The sequence below is a fragment of the Lissotriton vulgaris genome, chromosome 12 (assembly GCF_964263255.1).
Source record: "Lissotriton vulgaris chromosome 12, aLisVul1.2, whole genome shotgun sequence".
Lineage (NCBI taxonomy): Eukaryota > Metazoa > Chordata > Amphibia > Caudata > Salamandridae > Lissotriton > Lissotriton vulgaris.
In genome coordinates, this window is record NC_141700.1 from 34,399,829 (window position 1) to 34,422,780 (window position 22,952).

General features: G+C 45.2%; 1 protein-coding gene across 2 annotated transcripts in view; it reads left to right on the forward strand.

The window, feature by feature from the left end:
* Positions 1-22,952, forward strand: part of LOC147673151 (uncharacterized) — a 52,042-nt gene that overhangs the window by 8,954 nt on the left and 20,136 nt on the right. For both annotated transcript variants that reach the window (XM_086946902.1, XM_086946903.1), the window contains exons 2-8: positions 387-491; positions 901-2,475; positions 2,866-2,992; positions 4,157-4,491; positions 6,622-6,733; positions 12,872-13,224; positions 13,699-13,757. In XM_086946902.1, the coding sequence (XP_086803028.1) occupies positions 398-491; positions 901-2,475; positions 2,866-2,992; positions 4,157-4,491; positions 6,622-6,733; positions 12,872-13,224; positions 13,699-13,757 (2,655 nt within the window). In that variant the 5' untranslated portion in view covers positions 387-397. The remainder of the gene's footprint in view (positions 1-386; positions 492-900; positions 2,476-2,865; positions 2,993-4,156; positions 4,492-6,621; positions 6,734-12,871; positions 13,225-13,698; positions 13,758-22,952) is intronic.

Genomic DNA, 22,952 nt, shown 5'->3' on the forward strand with positions numbered 1-22,952 from the left:
TACCCAAAAATACGAATAGCAGCGCATGCACGCTGGCTCTAGGCTTGATCTAAAAATGCAGTACATTAATTGTTTGCCTGGCCATCATAGCGTGTCTTTTGGAATTGCTACCTGCTCCAAGAAACATTATTTTGGTCCGTGGGAGTTGTGTGGTTAGTCATTTCATTGGGTGGCAGCGAATACTGGTTATAGGATTGTATGATAGAGTGGAACATCATATGTATGTGGTGCAGAGGTAGGCAGTGTTATGAGGGTGAGAAGTGTGGTTAGGTAGATTTACAGGGCGCTGGGGGCTATGGTGTGCCATGGTTCATGGTGCTCCATGCTGTTTTTTTCTCAATTATACTGAGTGTGCTACTTACACTTCATTTTTTTTTTTACTATAGGTTGTCTAACAATGGCAGACCGACAGGTGTCTCGTGAGATTTTCGAAGCAATAATGTCTGAAATGGTTGGAACCGTTCGCATGAATCGGGGTGCTGCTGCTTCAGGTACAGAATGCCATTTTTCTTAATATTACTATTTAGTGGCACCTTGCCCTGTTTTTTTAACACAGCAATTTATTGCTAATGTCACCAAATTATACTGTTTATTTGAACTCTATAGCCAATTCTACAATCTGTCTTAAAATAATAAACGGTTGGCTACAAAAGTTGGCAGCACTTAACTATTTTTCAAATGAGACTCTTTTTCAAATGAGACTCTTAAACTAACAGATATTGCAGATGTTAGGTTTAAGATTTGAACTAATATGACAGCGTTTAGCATTGGTACTAAAGTAATTTTTCCACTCAAGTGATCTTTTGCTGCGTTATCTGAATTTGCTATAGCTTATTTTAACTGCATGTAAAAAATGGTATTCACCAAGAGTAATTTTTTTTCTTTTATTTTCACACTTAGGCCCAATGAGGACCGCCGCTAGACCACGACCACAAGCGTATGGAGATAACTTTCAAGATGTGGCAATGCGTTCTCCTCTTGAGAGTAGAAGAGGGGCCTTCACAGGACCTTCGAGAAGAGATTTTGAAAGCGAACAGACAAGTGCAACTTTCTTGGAGCGTAGAAGATCCCGCAGTCCTCTAAGGGATGAAGATCCTTATTTCAGTAGACGTCCTGTAGTGAATGATGACTTTGCACAGCAGCGATCTCGAGAGCAGGAGTTTCGAATAGCTGCACAAAGAAACTCCAGTCCACTTGGATCACCAGAGCAACTATTTGCCAGGAGTGTTCCTCCACGTGTTGATCCGGAGCGGTTTCCAATGCGGGGTGATGGAGGGCTGTTCTCACCCAGGGCAGATGGGGCAAGGTTCCATCCCCGGGGCGATGGAGTACCCTTTCCTTTGAGGGGTGATGGAGAGCGGTTCCCTCCTCGTGTTGATAGTGGGCCATTTCCTCAGCGTGGTGAGGGTGAGAGGTTGCACCTGTGGGGTGAAGGGGGTAGAGTACCGCCAAGAAGTGAAGTGGGCCTATTTCCCACCCGTGGTGATGTTGGACTATTTCCACCGAGAAGGGGTGGTGTAGTCGGTGGTGCATTCTTTACTCCTGGAGATGGTGGGCCCATCTCTGCAAGAGGTCGTGGGGGGAAATTTGGCCAGCGACCCGAGGGAGCCTTTCCTGTACGGGGGCGAGGAGCAGCTGTGCGTGGAGGTAGTGTGAGAGGTGCTGCAAGAGGCAGGGGAGCTTCAGGCAGCAATGCGCTGTCTGTAACCAAACCAGGGACCACTTTGGACAAGAAAACAAAGGCTGCGCTGGAGAGCAGTACCAAGATTGCCACATGGGCAGGTTTCCACCGAATTAATGCAAATGATTACAGGCGAAAGAATCCGGCTCAGAGTGCCCTGGATACAGAAACAGCCGTTAATACGCTGGCCATGTTCAAGCAACCCTTTCCACCAGAGCTCAGATCACGCTGCTTTTATTTGATAAAGCTTTTTAACCATGCTGCTCTAAAGAAGACCAACTTGGATAAAGACCTTGTGACATTGTTGATGGAGAACAATGTTATTACTTCTCCAAAAGATATACGTGACTATATAAATCCATTTGACCAGTACTTAACATCACTTCAGCACTATCTTCTGAAGAGTGCTCACCCACTCTTTTTGGCTTGCAACACGTTTGAAGTCAATGTAAACACTGGATATTACACTCCTGCCAACATCTTTTCTGCTTTGAAGAAAACCATTTTCTATTGTCGTCAGTCCTTGTTGTTGTTCGGCCAGACCTATTCCCTCGCGACATATTTGAGGCAGAGCAGAATCTTGAAAGTTCTTGGCGTTGGGGAAGAAGCTCCAAAGCCAGCTGACTTTCCAAATATGGACGATTCGTATTTGTTTGGAACCAAGTACTTGGCCCAGCTGAAGACTTGGCTGAAGAAAAGCGGACACCAACTTACGTTGAACAAAAACATTGATGTACCGAAGGAGAAAGAAGAACAAGTTCTGCAAGCTAAGCTTAAAGACTCAGAGCTTCAAGGTAACTAGATATATTTTTTCAGTCTTGTGCTCTAAGTAAACTTATTTGTTAGATGGAGGTCTGTTTACATTTTACTTGATGGGCAAACGTGCAGCTGTCATTAACTGAGAAGTCTGAAAGTGTCCTGTAACAGCCCCTTTCTCGAGTACTCTTATCAAATCTAGCAAACGGAATCTCAACCTTTAGTATTGTTGTTTCATTTCCTTACGTTTGCATTGTGTTATTGGGGTATAGTAAACCACTTCAGCAGTTTTATAAATTATAGATTCAGAAATTGTGCAAGGAAGCATGACTTAACTGTTGTGTAGGTCTCTGCTAGAACTGTGTACACTTCTGATTTAGATGGTGACTTGGACAGTGAAATAACAATCTTATTTTATATATTGTTAGACCTTAAACCAGCTGATCCAAAGGTCTTGGAGACAGTCGATACACTGCTTCAGAATGCAATTGAGACCTGGAAAGAAAGAGACTCAACTGATGCAGAGAAACCGGAGAAAGAGAAGCCTGACTTTTGGTGAGTGTTTTGAAGGTGTCCAAACAAACATATCGGATTGTGGCCTGGCATTCAGAGAGTTATTAATCAAACAGGAATGTTAGATCTGTTGAAGTGTAAGTGCCTGTGGGTATTTTTGGAAAGAAAACCTATAGGCATTATAGAAATGAAATGAAATTTGGGTTTTCTATAGCGCATGGCTGCCCGTGAGCGTCCCAGCGCTGAGATTGCAGAACCTCTGGGGGAGGAGGCCGGTGGTAGGGAGGATAGTTATTGCGGAAAGAGATGCGTTTTAAGAAGCTTCCGAAATTTCAAATGATTGGTTTCGGAACGAAGATGAGATGGCAGAGCATTCCAGGTGGTAGCCGCTGTAACCGAGAAGCGACGTCCTCCAGTTCGGGCTTTTTTGATTCTGTGGCCAGATGATCTTGGGCTGAGCGTAGGGGCCTGTTGGGTCTATATGGGAAGATCATCGCTTTTAGCATTAGAGGCCCTTGATGTTGCATAGCTTTATGAGTGGTACACAGGGCCTTAAATTTGACTCTTTCGCGGATCGGCAGCCAATGTAGTGCCTTAAGGGCAGGTTTGGCTGAGGCTCTACAGGAGGTCCCTGTGAGGATCCTTGCCGCAGCATTCTGTGTTCTTTGAAGAATGTTGATATATATATGTTGATTATAGCTAATGCTCAGTTCCTCTGATGCCAGTCCATCATGCATTACCCTCTAAAGTTCTAGTGGATTTATGTAGGTCCCTTTCCAGGTAGATTAATCCAATTGGACAAACAACTGAAGTTTGCTATGTTGAGTCCTTGGGCCTGTCTGAAAACTACTTCAGAAGCTTGGGAAGGGGAGCAATCCTTAATTAGCCTAGCTGGTTAAGGCACAGTACCGGCAAGCTAGACAGCCAAGCAGAGCGAATAAATGTGCTTGCTGTGAACTATTTTTGCTGACGCTATTCCTTCCCTTGGGTGAGAGAATAGAGCAATGGGCAAGAGTTTTTTACACAAACGCACAAGCGATTCCCCTTCATTATCTAATGTCTCTCGATGGGAAGAGCAAGGCTTGATACAAATTAAGGACCACTGGGACAATTACTATAGAATGCGTGCATCAGGGTCACTGCCTGTTGCACTACTTGTAATTTGATCATGCACAGTGTTTTGATATTTTTTTATTTTTCTTCTAGGTTTTTATTTGATGAAAATAGTCATGAATATAAATATTACCGTTTAAAGCTAGCAGAACTGCAAAAGCTGAAGCAGGCCACAACGGAGCGAACTGTGCAGACCGATGACAAAACTCCAGAAGAGCTCGCAGCTGAATCTAAATCCATGTTGTATGCCAGAAAAGCTAAAGAAGTTAAAAAGAAAATTATGAAAGGCGTGGTTTCCTCAAAACATAAAAAGATTGGTAAAACAGTGACTGGTGCGTTGTCTGCTAAGAAGAAGGCAACTGGTAATCAAGCCACAGACAAATCCGACGATGCAGCTGAAGATTCTTCTGATGATGAATGCTCAGGAGGTGGGATATCTTTACTTTGTTTTTGGCACTTCTTACTCCTGACCTGCTTGCGATGTGCAGCTTGCTATTAAGGGCAGGTGCTTTGGATGAGAGTGTAGTATGGCTTATATGCGTAGTGTAGATGAGCTAGAGGACCAGATTTGTACTCTCCGATCTAAAAGCCTATACGTACCTTTGGTTAATGGTGATCTCACAGTGGTCTATATGCCGTAGACCCAGGATCGCCATAAACCAGAGCAGTGTGGCACATGGCATGCAAGGACCAAATAATGAGTATTTGTCTGGGAGGCGTGGCCTTTAGCGCTGTCTTTCAGCTCAGTCAAAACCCTATTTGGCTTTGAGTTGGTTAAATCCACAGTGTCTAATACATTGTAAAATATTTGAGCTTCTTCTGGTTGGGTAACTGGAGAAAACTGGTAAAACGCTAAATGAGCTTAATGGAATCGCAGTTTGCTGGCACAGTTAATTAAGTTAGCATCCTCTTAAGTATATTGATTGGCGTAGTTTATGTATACTATAAATGATGCAGAGGATGAGAGTAGAATATAAGGAGCCGATGGGGTAGTAAAATGATGCCAGGATTAACTATGTACAATTCCTTCAAGAAAGGAGCGTTTGCTGAGGCTTCATATCCAAGTAAAGCATTTCCACCGGGTGAACCCTGGGTGCTAACTGCGCTTGTCCAGCTCACAACATCTCGTATTAACGATGCCGCTTATGGGGGGGGGGGTGGGTGATATCCAATGCTGAGTTAAAGTGCAGACTAGTACCCCGTGTGGAATATTAGGTAGCACTTGATTGCCTCACAGACTAGAATGCAAGTCTGCAGCAACTGTGCATACATTTGACCTTTTTCTCAAGGCAGATATCCTGACACAGCTCTTACAAAAGTATGCCAACCCAGGGTATGAAATGCTCAGTGTTCAGACCACAGCTCCGCAAGTGCCAAGGCCAGCCATTTATAAGTGTCCTCAGTACATGAATTAGTTCTGTGTGGAGTTGTTATGGACTTGCATGGTAATTTCCTGAGCGAATATTTAGACATGTGCAACCAATATTAAATCATCAGTAACTGTAGTGATATGACCCTCCTCCGCTAGGGTGATTGGCTGTCAGGATTTACTCGGACGGACAGTCCAGGTTTTTTACGAGCTGTCCCAGCAAATTGCAAGAAATTAAGCTCATGTCCCAGTTTTTAGAGCGGATCGGCTGAAAACGCTGGGTGGTATCTTATAAAGTTTTGGAAAACGGTGATAGCTGCTGTTATAAGAAGTCAATTTAAATAACCCGCAATCTGCTGGGTTTAATAGCATTTTAGGTACCTTCTTACTGCCTCTTCTGTAATTCTCTACTACCGAGCACTGTCATTCTGTGCGCTGTGTGGAAGTAAAATTGTAGTCCTTCTATTTTTGGGAAATGTATCGTTTTTTTGTTTAACCCTACCCTCCGCTAGTGAACATTAAGATAAAAATCAAGTCCAATAACTTTTATGGTCATGGCCAATGGAATTGTGTGACAGTGGAGTGCCGAAAAATGTGGCAGGTTTGAGGCGTAAGGCAAATTACGTGGCATAATGCAGAACACTTTGTGATGCTATTGCTTTGTTTTATTGTTAATCTTGTTAACACTGGGCATTGCTTGCACCTCATTAGTACCAGTTTGAAGCCAAGCTATAGCAGTAAGCAATACTAGGCCCAGTGCAAAGGGCCTCCCAGTCCAAAACCAAGTTCCAGTTATTTAGTGCAGAATACAACGGTCGTGAGATCAGGTGACCTGTGACACAGGCTGAGTTTCATTCCATAAAGTTTTAGTAACTCAAGGTTTTTAACTTCAGCCTGTTTTAAGCTGCAAATTGTGAAGCAGAGGGTGGGTTCGGCATTAGTGACTGAAGGCCTGCAGCGGGTGGGTTTGGCATTCGTGACTGAAAGCCTGCACTAGGGGGGGGGGTTCTGCATTAGTGACAATAGTCCTGAATTACCGAGTGTTTTTGCTTATCATTTTCTGGGAAGACATATGTCAATTACTACTTTGTTCAATTGGAGATGCATCGTTTCTGTGTTATTTCTCCTGAAATTCATTTAAATTCTTTAAAACTGCAATGTACTGTTTTTTTCGTTCTTCTTTGTATAGTTGACTCCAAGACCCGGGAAACTGTACACAATCTTGCCAGGTTGGTTATTGAAATGGGACCAGACTCAAAAACTTTCAATACGGATAGCATCACCAGCAATCCTGACTTTTGGTGAGTTATCTATGTGAATTCAGCGTTTGAGAACAGTTTTTGAGCTTGTAGGCATTTTTGTTCTTTTCAATTCCAGCATAATTCAAGAAAGTGGAAGCTTTATACGTGTTCATACCAGTGTTTTTCAGTCCATTGCATATTTATTTGTATTAATTTTTAGGTTTTGCCTGGCGAAAGCTGCGCTTTCTGCGCAGCTTTTTCGCGCAGGCGAAAACCTGATGAGAACTGTAGTGTGCTTTGGGTCGGCCCTCCTCATTCATTGGCTGGCTCCGTAAATGGAGCCTTGCCATTGGACGAGGGGCCTGTCCGTCAATGCCGGACCAGACACGGGGGCGTTCCCGACATTCTTTGGCTTTTGCCGACGTCACGCGACGCCGGGAACGCCCCCGAGTCTGGTCCGGCATTGCCGGCACTTCTGCGTCTCTCCTCCCCCGTTTCCCGCCCCGTGACTGGCCGGCCGGCCAATCCTAGCGCGGCCGGCCGGAAGTGCCCGTCCCCGGCAGCCCGGGGGAAGAAGGAAGACGGCAAAAAGTATGGCGGCGCCCGCGGGGCTCCCGTGGCCTGGAGGGAACCCCGGGAGATGCGGAGGACGTTGCCTCAGATCCCTCTGATGTGCCGTTCCAGTCTTTCTGTTCTACACTGGTGGGGGCTGCTCTTTACTCCTTGTCTTTTGTATGTATGCACACTAGTGAAAACGTGCGTGTTAAAGAAAAACATAAGGCAGACCGGTGCTAGGTGAACTTGGCTCTTTCTCGAGTTTCTTATAAGTAGTGGCGCCCATGAAAGTGACGCTTGCAAGTAAGTTTGTGTTAAAGCAGAAATAAACGAATAAAGGCCGGGCCTCGTGCGAACGTGGTCCTTTCTCGATTTCCTCGTATGTACGCAGGCATATGAAGTTACACTGTGAAATCTTGTGTGTGAAAAAGAACAGGGTGTAGGCGCCGCGTGAACGTGGCCTATTTCCCGAGCGCGCGTGTGTGTGTGTGCGTGCTAAGGATCTGTATGCACACTGCTGCCTGACGCACCTCCGTGTCCCATCCTGTCTGCGGAGCGCACAGGGTGGCTTCTAATCTCCTGATAGTATGTTTATGTCCATATGTAAATTCATACACACATGCCTTGGGTCCCTGTGCGCAGCATGCACCTGCTGCAGACCCACCCCAATAGTTGCTGCATACTTCTGAGTTCCTAAATAAGCATTGGGCAATCTCTGTCCAAAATGTACACGTCAGTCACGTGCTCATCCCTCTGTACAACGTGTCCGCGTGACCCTTATATACATGCACGTGAATTCGAGAATGGCGCGGCGTGCACAAGGTACATGTGGCCCTCTGTACAATTAGTATACGCGCATTACCGAACAAGTACCAGGTGACCCCCTGTGCAATGTATGCATGTGTATTCATGTGCGTTGTTTGGTGGCCCACGTACGATGCTTGCTTGTGCATTCATGAACACGGCCCAGGTAAACCCATGTGGAAGGCGTGCGACCAGGGCGGTCTCTCTGTATCACTTGCCCGAGCGGCCCATGTACATATATACATATTCGTATATGGAGCGCGCATTATGCGCACACGTAGATTTCTGCACACGCCTGGGCGAACAATGTGTGCACGTGAATTCCTACACAGGGCCCCTGCAAGCCTCTAAACACCTCCTGAGGGTGCAGCCCGGGTGGTTCCGGGGCCGCTGCCGGCTCCGCAGGCCTCGCGCTAATGACTCCTGAGTGTATATGGTGCAGGGCGTCCAAATTGACACCATATGTTCCCCTATTAGGGAGCAGCAACAGAGCACACTGCGCATAATCACCGCGCGGATAGAGCCGGCCCCTCTCCGGGGACCGCGGCCATGATTGAGGCTTAACCTCCTAAGTGAAACTTCCAGGCGGGGCCCGGCCTGTCGCTTTTATGTTGACAAATGTGCTTGTAAAGCGGGGCCTCGCCTCACTGCGCTCTATAGGTATGCGGGAGGTGATTGGTGGAAAGGGAGAGAGTAGGAAACGGAAAGAGAGACACGCGGGGTAGGGGGGGGGCTGGAGGATTGGGGGAGGGGGGGTGAAGAGAGTACTATCATTGAGGCATGAAGGTAAATGGGCACCGAGAAGGGACAAACAGGGCGCGATGGAAGGAGGGAGGGGGCGAGAGGCAGGTAGGGGGGGGGGTAGAGAGGAATGTGGAAGCAGAAAGACCCAGGTAGATAATCAGAGCAGGCGCCAGAACATACAAGGAAGGGAAAGAGAACAGGTGAGGGGGGGGGGGGGCGTTTACACGGGCAAACATGAAATTCGTGAGTGTTGTGTAAATGTGTGGAGGCAGGAGGAGAAATGGGCGAGAGGAGAAGACAGGCCTTGGGTGGAGGGCTGGAAGCGGAAGAATTCACAGAGAACTTAAAACCAAGTGAGTGTGGAGAACGCAGCAGACTGGGGCCGCACAGAAGGAAGAGAAGGTGGGAGAGGTAAAGAAAACGAGAGGGTGCGCAGGAGAGAACGACAGACAGGGGTGGAAACAGAAAGAACGATAATGGGTTACAGAGGAAGGGATGAAGAAAGAATGAGGAGAGAGCTACAGACAGAGAGAGACAAATGACTAGAGAGCGAAAGCGAAAGAAAAAAATGAGTGAGAGGTGGGGAGAGACAGGGAGAGAGAAGGCAAGGCGTGGAGAAGAAGGACAAATGTGGAATGAAGGTGAGCCACCTGGTGAGGATGAGGGGGAGAAAGAAACAGAGAAATGAGGGGAGGTCGGTATGGAGGGGGCTATTGAGATAGACGCGAGAGACAGCCCATTCTGAGAGGAGGAGAGTGGGGGAAAAAAAAGCAGGCGAAAACCTGATGAGAACTGTAGTGTGCTTTGGGTCGGCCCTCCTCATTCATTGGCTGGCTCCGTAAATGGAGCCTTGCCATTGGACGAGGGGCCTGTCCGTCAATGCCGGACCAGACACGGGGGCGTTCCCGACATTCTTTGGCTTTTGCCGACGTCACGCGACCCCGGGAACGCCCCAGAGTCTGGTCCGGCATTGCCGGCACTTCTGCGTCTCTCCTCCCCCGTTTCCCGCCCCGTGACTGGCCGGCCGGCCAATCCTAGCGCGGCCGGCCGGAAGTGCCCGCCCCCGGCAGCCTGGGGGAAGAAGGAAGACGGCAAAAAGTATGGCGGCGCCCGCGGGGCTCCCGTGGCCTGGAGGGAACCCCGGGAGATGCGGAGGACGTTGCCTCAGATCCCTCTGATGTGCCGTTCCAGTCTTTCTGTTCTACACTGGTGGGGGCTGCTCTTTACTCCTTGTCTGTGTCTGGATCAGCCCATGCGACTAGGGCCTAAATGAACCCGAAGCTTATCCACCGCCCTAGGTAAGTACAGAATGGGGGGTGGGGCAGCAGTAGTCTGGCACCCTTCCCAACCCCCAGAGCGATCCGTGACCCCATGGAAGCACTCCCAACCCCCACCTCTCTAGAGCGGGCAGGGCTGAGCTAATAATCCCCAGGCTGTCTCCAGCCAGCGCACTGTATTTTTCAGCCAGACCTCTCTTGGGCAAATGTCTCCCCTTGAAGCCAGACACATCTGCCCAGCCTCGCCTCCATTTTAATTAGAGACTGGAATGGGGGCGCTGACCCAGCAGGTCTCTTACTGTGCTCAGTCTGTGAATCCTCCCTTTCCATTCCGTGTGCAGAGAGCATCGCCCCTCCCCACCTGCCGTGGAGCCCCGGCTTGGTTACTGTGCAGCTGGAAAGGTGTGTGTGGCTGGCATTCCCTTTGTCTGTGGTCGCTGACATGGCAACTTCCTTAGCACTACCGCAAATGTCTGATAGCTAAATTTAAAATGTAAAATCTGCCAACTCCGCTTGCTGTCTTCTTAGGGTTTTACAGTTTTTGAAAGGTATATATACTGGAAGTTTGTTTTAGATGTAATGTACGACGTGACCTGTGTGCATATCCGACCGAGTTTGCAGTTTGTGCAGACGTGTCTGACTTTTGAAGGAAACGGTATCCCGTTATTCAGTTGTTTTGGGTTACAGAAGATATCACACGTGCAAATACCATTGGGTGTGATGATTATTTTTTTTACTTTCACAATAACGTTCCAATTATTTGTTAGTCTGTGTACGTACTTGTAGATATCTATATGTCTGTGACTCATTACATCCTTTGGATCTGGATTTTTGCTCTGGCGTTTTCTTACGATCCTTCATCATATATATAATTGTACTAAATGGAGTTTGCTCCTTTTGGAGAAGGGCTGTCACCTTACAGCATTTATTTATGTTATGGTCTACCCAGCCCCCTTGTGTTTGGTTTACTAACATTTGTTGAAACCACAAAAACAATTTAAAAGTGATCCCCTTGAATCTGGATTTATGATTATTCTTTGCCCTCTTCTTGTTGCCTGCAATGGGTATTTTGTTAGGGTTACCAAAGTTCCTATTTGCAGAATTCTAATCTTTTATTATATAGGCGTAATCTTGCGTGTTTCCTTATTATATGCCCTTCACATACTAGACAGTTTTCAAATTTACTATGCATGCCACGCATTTGACTGGTTTCAATGTGAAACTGGAAATGCTACCTCATGAGTGCATGTTCTTTGAGAGTACAAGTTGGTGCTGACCATGTGCGTGCTCTTTTCTTGAGTTAATTTTAACTTTGCTTTCCTCTAAAGTTTGCAGTCCAGTTGGGGGATGTTGGCGAGTCCTCCCGCCTCCGAAATTTAAGTCCGACAAAGGTTCAGCTTTCAACATGAAAAATACAGGAAGTTTGCGAGGGAAACTTCCCAGAGTCCTACATTTCAATTGCATTTTTCATAGTTATGTGTAGGAAGCTCTGTTTCCTTCTAAACTTGGTGTGTTGATTTAGATCTTCAGTGGAGGAGATTAGCAGATAAATATGGTGTGCTGATTTAGGTATTGCATGGTGGAACCAGCTCTAGGTGCTTATTGTAGGGTTTGCTTACTCCCATCTAAAGGCTGTGGCTCTCACAAACTTAGAGGGATGTCAATAGGTACCAGACTATTAATATTTTTCATCTTATTATCCAAAAACTTAATTTTTGCTAATGATGGGCTTCGATGGTGCTTATAGCACAACACTCCTGTCCACTTCAGTTCATGGGAAACTAAAGAGCAGACCCTATGGTCTACAGCCTCTGCTGCAGGTTGGGAAGGAGGAAAGGAAAGCAGAACAGCTGCTTCCACTTTGATTCTCCGTACAAGGGACTATAGTGGGTCTCATTAAATAATTCTGAATCTAACAGAGAAGGCGTGTGAAAATGTGAGCTGTGGTAGAATATAACTGAATTTAAATTCAGTGTCTCCTTGGGGTTTTTATGTTGCCTAGCTCATTTTTGACTGGCAAAATATAAGTGAGGAAACTGCACTCTGATCAGAATTGCAGCATGATGTTCTGATGGTTTTGTAGATCCAAGTACAATTGCTGATAACTGTTCTTGCTTTTAATGTAGTAATTTTAGAAGTACACTTTATATGTTGGCATATTCATTTATGCCATCTAGATTTATTTTGAGTTTTTATCAATATATATATATTTTTAAACCAAGATGTATTTCCAAGAGTGTTTGCAGCATTTTCGTTCTCACTTGGACACATTAGCTTTCACAGCTTGCTCTGTCGCTCTTTGCAGTGGCTTGCTCGCCAGTAAATGTCTGCATGGAGAGTCAGGGGCACTTTTTTTTTTCTTTACTTTTAATAAGTACAGTCTAACTGGTTGCATTTGATCTGTTCAGTGTAAAAATCAGTGAAAACTGGGAGCCTTTCTCATGGTATATGCAATTAGTGGCTCTGATGCCCTAAGGGATCATTTGATTAACAGTGGAATTGCGGTGAACAAAGGCTCCATCGGATCTAAACATTTGCTTAAATTGAAAGGGATTCAGCAATCTTAATTCAGTGTGGCGTAAGCACACACAGTCCACTTACGTCTTGCAACCTATTTACTTACTCCTGGCTGATAAAACAATGCCAGATGGTCCTGAAACGACCCCCAGTTTTTACATTGATAAAAATGTACTGTATGTAAATTTTTAAGTGATGGTGTCACTTCAGTTTGAGTAAACCCTTTTTAGAATTGAATTTTTTGTTCAGTGATGCACTGCAAATTGACATCCGAAATCTTGTCAACATGTTTACTTTATAGGTTTTTAAAAGAGGAAGACAGTGAAGCATACAAATACTATCAGAAGAAGTTGGCTGAATTCAAAGAAGCCAAACCTGCGTCTGGATCGGCCAAGGTTAAAGAGGAACCTGGTGACGCTCAAGTCTCTGAACCAGGCGATGGTAATAGCGAAGATTCTAAGCCTGCGCAGCAGGAACCAGAGGCCTCTGATGAAGAGGATGATGAGGACCAAGAGCAAGCTGAATGTGAGGCAGAGAGCAATGCCTCCGAGAGTGCCCCTTCCACCCCTACACACAGTCGGAAAAGAGGTCGCCCTACTAAGGCTAGCCCCCTTAAATCCCCAAAGAGAGGGCGTGTTGGGGAGCTGTCCAAAGGCAAGTAGATTTATAGCACTGTCCCATTTATACCATCAAGATTATTTTGTCCAAATTAGAGTAACCGGCTGCTTCTGTAGCTCAGGCTATATGGTTTAAAGCTGTTTCGTCTGGCGTAGTGCAGAAGAGAAGCCGAACCGTACCAGAAATTGTTAACAATCTGCTTGTAGATACCATTTCAAGGAGAAGGGAAATTATATGCGTGAGTGCAGAACTTCTCAAAGACTAGGTGGCCAGGAAAAATCCAGGCACAAAACCATGAAATATTTGAGATGCATCAAAAAATCTATGCTGGGTGCCACAGCTTGACTTGTTTGTGGCCTAGCAAATATTGCTCACGCCACCGTTGTATGGTTGTAATAGACCGGGGATGCCCATAGGTGTTTACAGTATTGTGGTGGTGCATTTTTGAGATTTGTGGTTATTGACAAGTATGTTCTTCAATCTTAACTATGTCTTCGGTTTAACTTTTAGTTGAGGAACCTGTCACAGTTGCTAATGAAAAGCCAAGTGGACGACCAGCCCTGAGAAAGGTGAGGTGGAATAGATGTCACCCCTCTGTTCAGTGGGAGTGACGGAACCCTAGCAAGAAATCTATGTGGTTCTTGTTGAAATATGCACATTTTCTGAAGTCTTTAGGCCCAAACAATGAGGCCTTCTTTCTCTGCAAGTCTTGACACTAAGCTGGCATGGTTCCCCCATGTGACGTTGCACAAGATAGCACCAAGTCTGTGCAGTGACAAGTTTGTCGGTGGGAGACTTGGCAAATGATATAATCTAAAGAAGCCCAGTTTAAATCGGATATGGGCTTTATGAGCATATATCAAAAGGCGGGCTTCATAGGTGATAACTGGAGCTGCTACAATCGAGGGACAGCTCACCAGATACCAGTCTCTTATGTTGACATGTGTAAATATCATGAACACTGGTCATTCTGTTTTTCTTTGTATTTCTGAACAGTGCAAGGCCATTAAAAGGTAATGCCGGTCTGCGCTACCACCGTATTCAGAACAGTATATAAATATACCAGATTGTACCATGTTTATGGAGACAACTGCAAAGCTTGGAACTGTAGCCCATGGCAATACAAATAACTGCATGAATTTAAAAAACTGTGCCAAGAAGGTACCCACTGTCTGGCTAGGCGCATATTTATTGAATTATGAAATGTTTTATATGGTTGCTTCCTCTCCTAAGTGGAGCCAACCCTTTCTGTTAAATATGCCATATTACAAAATCATTTTACTGTACAAGTGGAACAGTGTAAGCGTGTACTTGTATGTGAAACTGTACTTGGTCACCTCTTGGGGTATGAGATGGAATCGGTCCATCTCAGTAGTTTCAAGTGTTGAGTTCTCAGTATGCAGACAGTTTTTTAAAGCTGTGCAGAAAACCGATATATGCGTACAGCTCATGAGGGCGGTAGGAATTTGCATGCAGAAATGAGGTAATCTTTTATTGTTGATCGTGCAAACGCCTAAGCTAAATATTTGGCCAAAGCAATGGAATTTTATTAGGTGAATTAGTAATAAAGCAGTGACTGATTCTTCAATGAGGAACCAAGCAAGGTGCATTCCCATTATTCTTTTGACCTCACTCAGGTTTGTGGGGAAGAAGGCTGCCCGACTCATTTTAGGCATCCGCTTGACAACTTCTCAGAGCCAAACTGAATTCAAACAAATTGGCTAGACAGTTTGGATCTCTTCTTGAAGCATTAAAGTTGCCTAGAACAGTGATTAATATTCCAAATTATAGCATGGTTCCATCATCAAAACTTCTAGAATTTGCGAAACTTCAAAATTTATGGGCGGTGGAAAAATCCGCTGCAGCCTACCAGGTTAGTTTGTTAGAAACTTTCAGTAGATAAAGTGATCCATGTGATGTAGACCGCAAATGACTGAAATGCATTTCTCTAATGTCAATTCCTCAAAGAGCTACTAAATTCTTAAGATCTAACTTCATGTAGGCAGATAGGTTATGTTTATGGCATCCCTTCATTGGTTCAGCTCGGTGCCCTACCAAATTTTCTTTTTCTACGTTGATTTAAACGAATGGGACTGCTAATTTACAATGATGGCTTTGTAGTCCAGAATTGGAGAGTCATTTTAGCAGACTGTTTCGATCTGTAGCCTCCCTCGTTCCTGCACACTGTGTTTAGATCAGCGTGCCTTAAACTGCATTACTGTTTTCTTCCACCCATTCATCTTTGCTGTAAAGCACTAAATTATACCAAGGAGTGTACATTTAAATTTTAGGGCATTGGCCCGGTGTGCAGTGCTTTAGGATCTAACCTTCTTCGGATGAGTGTTTCTTCAATATCCTGCTGTAAAAAGTTATTGCAAATCTTCTTTTTGGTTCTTTTTATATTTATATTGTGATGTTGCTTGTAGAAGATGCCTGCTTGTCTGGTCTGTGATGGCACACCGTCTTGACTTTTGGTCTTTGCGCTCTGATAAGGGTTTGTCATGTTCTCGTACATATGAACACAACCCATTTTTGTTAGTCCCTAAAAGGTAGTACTTTTGAACTTTTTATTCTATTTTCTTCCACAATTTGTGGGAGGATAATTGGTCTTTTCACCTCCTCTACTGGTCCAGGTTGATAGGACCGCTTAAAAACAAAGTGCTTACTGTCCTTTGCACTACGTTTCAAAGGCTGAAGACTGAATGGGGTGCTCCAGCTAGGTAAGTTATTTCTCCTTTTTGGCATAGCTTTTGAACTGGCTTTGTCTCTGCCTTGCGTTTCTGATTTGGAATGCCCCTTTTGCTGTTGAGCGCTACATTAATACTTTGTCCTGTTTTTACAGCTCAGGAAATTGCTTTTTTCGAACTTGGATTATATAGAAAGTCTGTTGTTGGAGAGCTTGACTTTGCCACATGACTCTGTAAATGTGATCACAATACACTGTCGTTTTTACCATTCATTCTCAGAAATTCAAACGATTAAAGGGCATAAGTCTTCGGAGTCAGGTCATCTTTAAATAGATTTCCCCTTATACAAGGAAGTTTTTATTGTTGAAGGGGTTCTAGCCCCTTCAGCAAGTACTGGTATAGAACTAAGTTGGACTCTGGGTCCCCTAAGAGCCTGAATCTGAGGGGTCTTCAGTTTTTTTTATCCTGTATTGTAGTAATGTTAGTGTTGAATTATGTTAAGGATGCTGGTGTAGCACGTTGATACATCCAAATTTGTAGACTGAGGCAGGGACTGTGGGTTCTGGGAGATAATTTGTGCATTGTTTAACAGAATTGAAGAGGGCTTTGCTTATGTTTCTTGCCTCACTCCTAGTAGTCTTGAAATATATAGATATAGATATAGATGTATGTATAGATATATGAATGTGTGTGTAGATAGAGATAGATGTATACTTTTTTTTGTTGAGTTTGATCTGGTCATTGGGGAGTTTTGATCTTTTTCATTTATTGTCCGGTTTTCGCTAACCACGTTACTGGAGTGCTCAAGGATTGGTCAATCTGGTTTTTCATACAGTGTTATCATTGGTCAAGAGTTCCTGTCATGGAAAGTAATAACTTTACACTTGTCCCCATTAAAACTCCCTTTCGGTCCTTCGTTATCAGGAGGAGCCATAGATTGCCATGTGCTTTACTGTTCTTGATCAGTTTATTGCTGCAGAAGCAGGATTTTTGATCCACGCTAAGCCTTTATTTCACGTGAGCTGAGCAAACTAAACTTTTCAGGAGGCAGGTAGTGGAAGCATCCAATATTGTTTTGAGTCAGCAGTGGTCTTATATTCGTGTCACTCTGTGCTGTAAGCCAATATTGTTCGTAATCTGTATCTGTGCAGTCCTCTTGTATGTCCTGGTCATCCTAGATGTCCTTGTTCTCTATTAGTATCCCATCATCTTGATCGCCAGCTACACCATGAATACCCTCATCCTACACTCCTCTTGGTCCTGTGCGATTGTGGGATTGTAGAAAAGAATGGGCGGCTGTGGCTTATTCACTGGTGTAGGATGGGAAGATGCTCATATTGTAGGCGTATCATTCATTGTAAGCTTGTTAGCGGCTCTCAAGGCCCTTGGACCAAGTACATTTAAGCTAGTCCAAACTGGTTAACACCTCTGCAGCAGGGTTGGTTCTTGCGACACATGCCTTGACCTAAGAAGGGAAAAAAAACCATAGGTTTCCTCTTTCAAATCCAGATATTGAATGTGATCTGCTACACTTGGGTTTTCAATCGGTCTCAAAAAAGAATGCCTCCGTGTCACTAAAGTTTATGATGCAGCCAGTGACAGTCTCCCTGGACAGCACAGTCATTGGTGCGGCCTGTTTTTTCTTTCGTTTCACAATGTAATTTTATTGACAGCCGGCACAGTGTTGTTGTCACGAAGAACACCAATGATATACAGTAATGGACAGTGTTATTGATCTCAACATTTTCAATGGTATCCTTCCAGTGTTCATATAGTAAACCTACCTGAATATAAACAATATATAAACAATGGTGCCATACTTTGATCACATTTAATAATTCCTCAACAGCATAGATGGGAGATTCCAAACATAGCCCTCTGTATTCTGCCCACCTCTTCCATTTTTATAGTGTTTCTGAAGATACCCCCTTGTCGTAAAGACTGGGGGTCTCCAGACCCATATAGAAATCAAGGACCTTCTTCCATATTGCAACTGAGATTTATCCTTCCATGCTCTGGCGATATCAGGCTTAGCCAGCGTGAGGCCAAGAAAGAGAAGATGGAGCTTATATCTATTATCAGCCAGTCCCTCAGTGATAAGCGGTCCACCCCTCCAGAACCTCGATATGGCTGTGCACTGCCACATCGAATGAAGGAAGGTACCCTCAGTGGCCCCACAATGTAGGCAGTGAGGGGAGGCGATCAACCCAGCGCACCACAGCTTGTGCCTGGTAAAATAAACCATATCCAAAGATTTGCATTGGATAAGTCGCAGACTGGCCGCAATCGCTGGGCTGTGTGGGTACTCCAGCTCCTCCACCCAATCATCCTTGTCCAGGGGACCCAAGTCCAGCTGCCAGGCATCCAGAGTTTTTAGGTCTCGGCTGGCGAAAGCAGAGCGCATGTGCAGCTCTCGTCCTACGAGAGCTTCTAGTAATCGATACAGATTCCAAAGCTCTCTGAGGCGAAGTTTAAGCCCCGCCCATCTTAATTGGTTTGGCAAAACGCTGGCTTCTGATTGTAAAGGAGGCTTCTTAGTCCCTCCTTGTTGCCGCCTTGCCTCCTTTTGGCCCCGCCCACTGGGATTTGATCTTTTACCGGCATCAGTACACATGCTCCTTCTTTAGTCGGTGTGCACTTTTTCTTCACATTCAGCTTTGGTAAAGTCAGCCGCCAGTTAATTTTCGCGTATTTTAGTTGTTCATACCATGTTTTTTAACCAGATTTAGTACGAGCACCGATGCTAGGTAAAGAGTATTTTAAAGTGTAGTGCTGCTTGCTGATCACTTTGCCTCTTGGCGTATTTAGTTGTCTGACTAAATTCAGTTTTTTATTAACACACGGCAAAGCAACCAAACCCTCAAGATCGGTTTAGGAAATCACTGCAGTCTAATTGAATATTAACGGATTTACCACCCTCAAACGTGACCTTATTTATAATCACACTCAGCGGTCACATTCCCAGCGGAGTGCTACTTTATTGCCAAAATGGCTGCTGCTGGCCAGCCAGTGCCGGCTCCTCTCAGACGTGCATCCCGGGTGACCTCTGGCAGATTCTTTCACACTCACTTTCAGCTGCAGACACAGCCGGTGGAGGGATCAGCATCTGAGGGCCTGGGGCCCTCACCTGTGTGGTGTCTGTCCTCCCTGTGTCCCGTGCACCCCCTGGCTCCCCTTAGGTCCAAGGCACCTCCGTGACTGCCAGATAGGGCCAGTCCGTGGTCCGGCGCGCAGAGTTTGCAGTCTGCTTGCGTCCTACCCTTGGGAGTGACTAATTATTAAGTACAAAGAAGCGTGTGACGTCACGGGAGCTAGCCTGCATGGCACACCTGGGTGCCTGGAGCTCCGGCGGGCCCGTCGGCTGCACGATGCTGGGTGGTGATAGTACAAATAACACTTCCCGTCCTGTAGCCGTTAACCAGCTGCTTAAACCTCAACTTTGTCAGCCAATGGGTCAAAAACTGCAGGCAGCTTGTAACTTGGCAAATTTTGTACAGTGCCACTGAATCTGTTAATGGGTGCCGAAGTGCACTTTAATAAGTGATGACTTATGGTCTATATAGCACCTGTAGTTTTGGTGACCGCCCTTAGACTGCTTGCTTCCAAAGTTTTCCAACATCAATCGCCCAAAAAACATAATAATGCTGACTAAAAAACACATGGGGAAAGGGTGGCAACCTAACTCTCATGGGCTGTGTTTTTCTGCTGTAGGGCAAACTAATGCCTTAGACCCACCAGGCTTTTTCTGGATAACTGATCAAGTTTGAGCCAGGAAACTAACATTGCCACCAGTACCTCTAAATCTACGGTGTTACCAGATCCAGGGATTTTCTTCACCAATGCAGCTCCTAAGTATGGTAAAATGCCCCACTTTGAACAATTTAGTGTTACAGAATGAGGTGTGGTGTAATTGTGCATGTATAAGATGCTGTTTGAATTTGAAATATGTGCCAAAATGCTGCCTCTTCAAATTTAGGGTTAGAGGTTGAGCTCAGCAGAAGTGAACATCGACAAACTCGTACATTTTTGTATATTCAAATACTTTGTACACATAGTTACTCACCCTGCAAATGAACATTCATTTGTGACTGACCGGCACGAGTACTACCTTTCTAGGATGGAGAAGGGGAACACACCACCCTAGTATTTACTGATGGAGTGGATGAGGGATTTACCCTAAAAATATTTTCCAGTGGAGATAAGAAATGATTACATTTGAAGATGGATAAAGTAAAACGTCCATCAAATGATATCGCACAGTTTGACAGGTCGTCAATCAAATTCCGGAAGATGTACCATTCTATCTGGCAGGTGTCCTCCCTTCCACATTAGATACCTCTTCTGGTGGATATTTTAGTGGTGATGGCTGCTGCCATGTTGGGGAGCCTGTGTCTACATGTTGCAAAGATTCTGTACCTTCCTGGTGCCACATGCTGAGGGGAGTTATTACCCTCCTTACGACTACAGTGTTCTGCAAAATCCACTCCCTCCATTGCTGTAGGGGGCTTGGGTGCGAACGGTTTCAGTGTGCTTGACGAGCCCCCACTATCCAGATCTACACCACCGAAGTGGGGGGGGGGGGGATGGAGTAAACTCCTGCCGGGAGGTTTATTTACTTATTTAATTTCTTGTATAGCGCAAGAATCTACCCCGTGCGGGGTATCTCCGCGCTTTGCTCGCTAAGATGGTGAAAAACAGGGACATTGCAGATGAGCTAAAGGTTACAGTGGTGGAACTGCAGTAGATTATTCTTCTGCAAACAAGTTGGTTTTTAGCCTTTTTCTAAATGATAGATGATTAGTGATCTGGCTAAGGGGCAAGTTGTTCCACAAGGTCGGTCCCATTAAGGAGAAAGCTCGGCCGCCTTGTCTGGTCTTTTTGATAAAAGGGGGTTTTAGCAGAAGTTGATTGCTTGACCGCAGATCTCGGTCCGGTTTGTAAAGCTGTAGTTTTTGGGTTAAGTAGTTGGGGCCGTTTCCAAACAGGCACTTATGGACAGTACAGCATATCTTAAATTTGACACGTTGGCGTATAGGGAGCCAGTGAAGTTCTCTCAACAGGGGTCTGGAAGATGTTCTTGAGGGAGCATTCAGACTCAATCTGGCCGCCGTGTTCTGGACCACCTGTAGTCGATTGATAGCATCCTCGTTAGCTTGTATCAGGAGCCTGTTACAATAGTCTAGTCGACTTATGACCAGGGTCTGCACAAGGGTCTTTCTGTAGGTGTCCGGTAAGAGAGGGAAAACTCGTCTGAGCAGGCCAATAGTACGGAAACAGGCTCCAGCGATCACGTTTGCGTGTTCTTTTAGGGTTAGATTTTGATCCAATTTCACACCCAGATTTTTGACTGTCAGTTTTGGGGAAGGTACAGGTCCTAGATCCAGAGGCCACCAGTCGGGAGACCAAAGTATGCTAGCTTTCCCAAAGAGCATCACCTCTGTCTTCCCAACATTACATTGGAGGTAGTTGGAAGCCATCCAATTTGAAACAGCCCTCATACCTTCCGCAAAGTTTTCCCTAACGTTAGAATTAAGGGCATGGAAAGGGTAGAGGAGTTGAGTGTCGTCGGCGTAAGACACTGGTGTGAATCCATACTTCCTCACAATCTCCGCAAGGGGGGCCACATACACATTAAATAATGTGGGCCTTAGGCATGAGCCCTGTGGCACCCCCCTCGTGAGCACCCTGGAGATGGAATGATAGGGGCCCAGGCTGACAGATTGTGAGCGTCCGGAGAGGAAACTCTCCAACCATGCCAGGGCTTGACCTCCAATGCCCACTCCTTGCAGTCGGCTCAACAGGATTTTATGGGACACAGTATCAAAAGCGGCTGACAGGTCTAACAGCACCAGAATCATTGAGCCTCCTCTATCCTGTGACATTTTGATGTTATCGGTCACGGAGAGGAGTGCTGATTCGGTGCTGTAGTTGGGCCTGAACGCAGATTGGGATTGGTCCAGGCCCCCTGTCGCCTCTATGAAACTGGGAATCTGGGTGTTAACAAATTTCTCTGCCAACTTGCTCAGGAGGGGCAGAAGAGAGATGGGGCGGAGGTTGGAGAGTTCCGTCCAAGGAGAGGTGGTGTTTTTGCGTATCTGATTCACGACTGCCTCTTTCCATTGTTGTGGAAGTTTACCTTCTTTAAAGGAAAGGTTGAGGATTTTTTGAATAATTGGGCATAATATTCTGCTCAAGTTGTTTGTCAGTCTGGCAGGGAGAAGATCATGAGGGGAGCCAGATTTCATGTCGCTCAGTAGTGATAAAATATCACTCTCCGTGGCTTCTGGGATGTCATTGAAGGTTTCTGTGGGGATTTTTTGGTATGAGATACTATGATCTTCCGAATGATTGGGGTGTTTGGCCAGGATTTTATTATAGATGGTTTCAATCTTATCCTCGAAAAATTGAGAAATATTATTACACAACTCTTGAGAGAAAGTGTCGGGGCTTTCGCAAGCCGAGGGATTAGTAAAGGTATTAAGGATTTTATATAATTCTCTAGTTGAGTTGCCGGCTTCATCAAGCTGAGATAGTAAGCAGGTTTTTCTTGCCTTTTTAATGTTTTTATAGTAAGTGGATATTGCCTGCAGATAAAGTTCCTTACTAGCGGGAGAATGATTCTTTCTCCATTGTTTTTCCAGCTTTCTGCATTTTTGTTTCTCTATTTATAGGGTTTCGGTGTACCATGTTTCTTTTTTGGCAGTCGAGGATTGTTTGACTATCTTTTGTGGGGCTAGAGAGTTTATGGTATCCAGAAGGGAATTATTTAGTTTGGATAGAGCCGATTCTGTATTATCAGAATCAGAAATAGCGGGCTCTCTCCAGACTTGCTCAAAAGAGTCCGGAGTGATTTTATGCCAGGATCTCCGTTTAATGCTCAAAGTAGTGGGGGGATCAGAGGGTTTAGTTAGTTGTAAAAAGGAGAATTCCAGCATACTATGGTCGGACCAGTTAATAGATTTAGGGGGTTGGCACTGTATTGAGGGATGGTTGGTGAATATTAAATCCAGAGTGTGGCCTTTCCTGTGGGTGGGGCCGCTGTTTCTTAAATGGAGACCTAGAAGAGCAAGGTCAGCT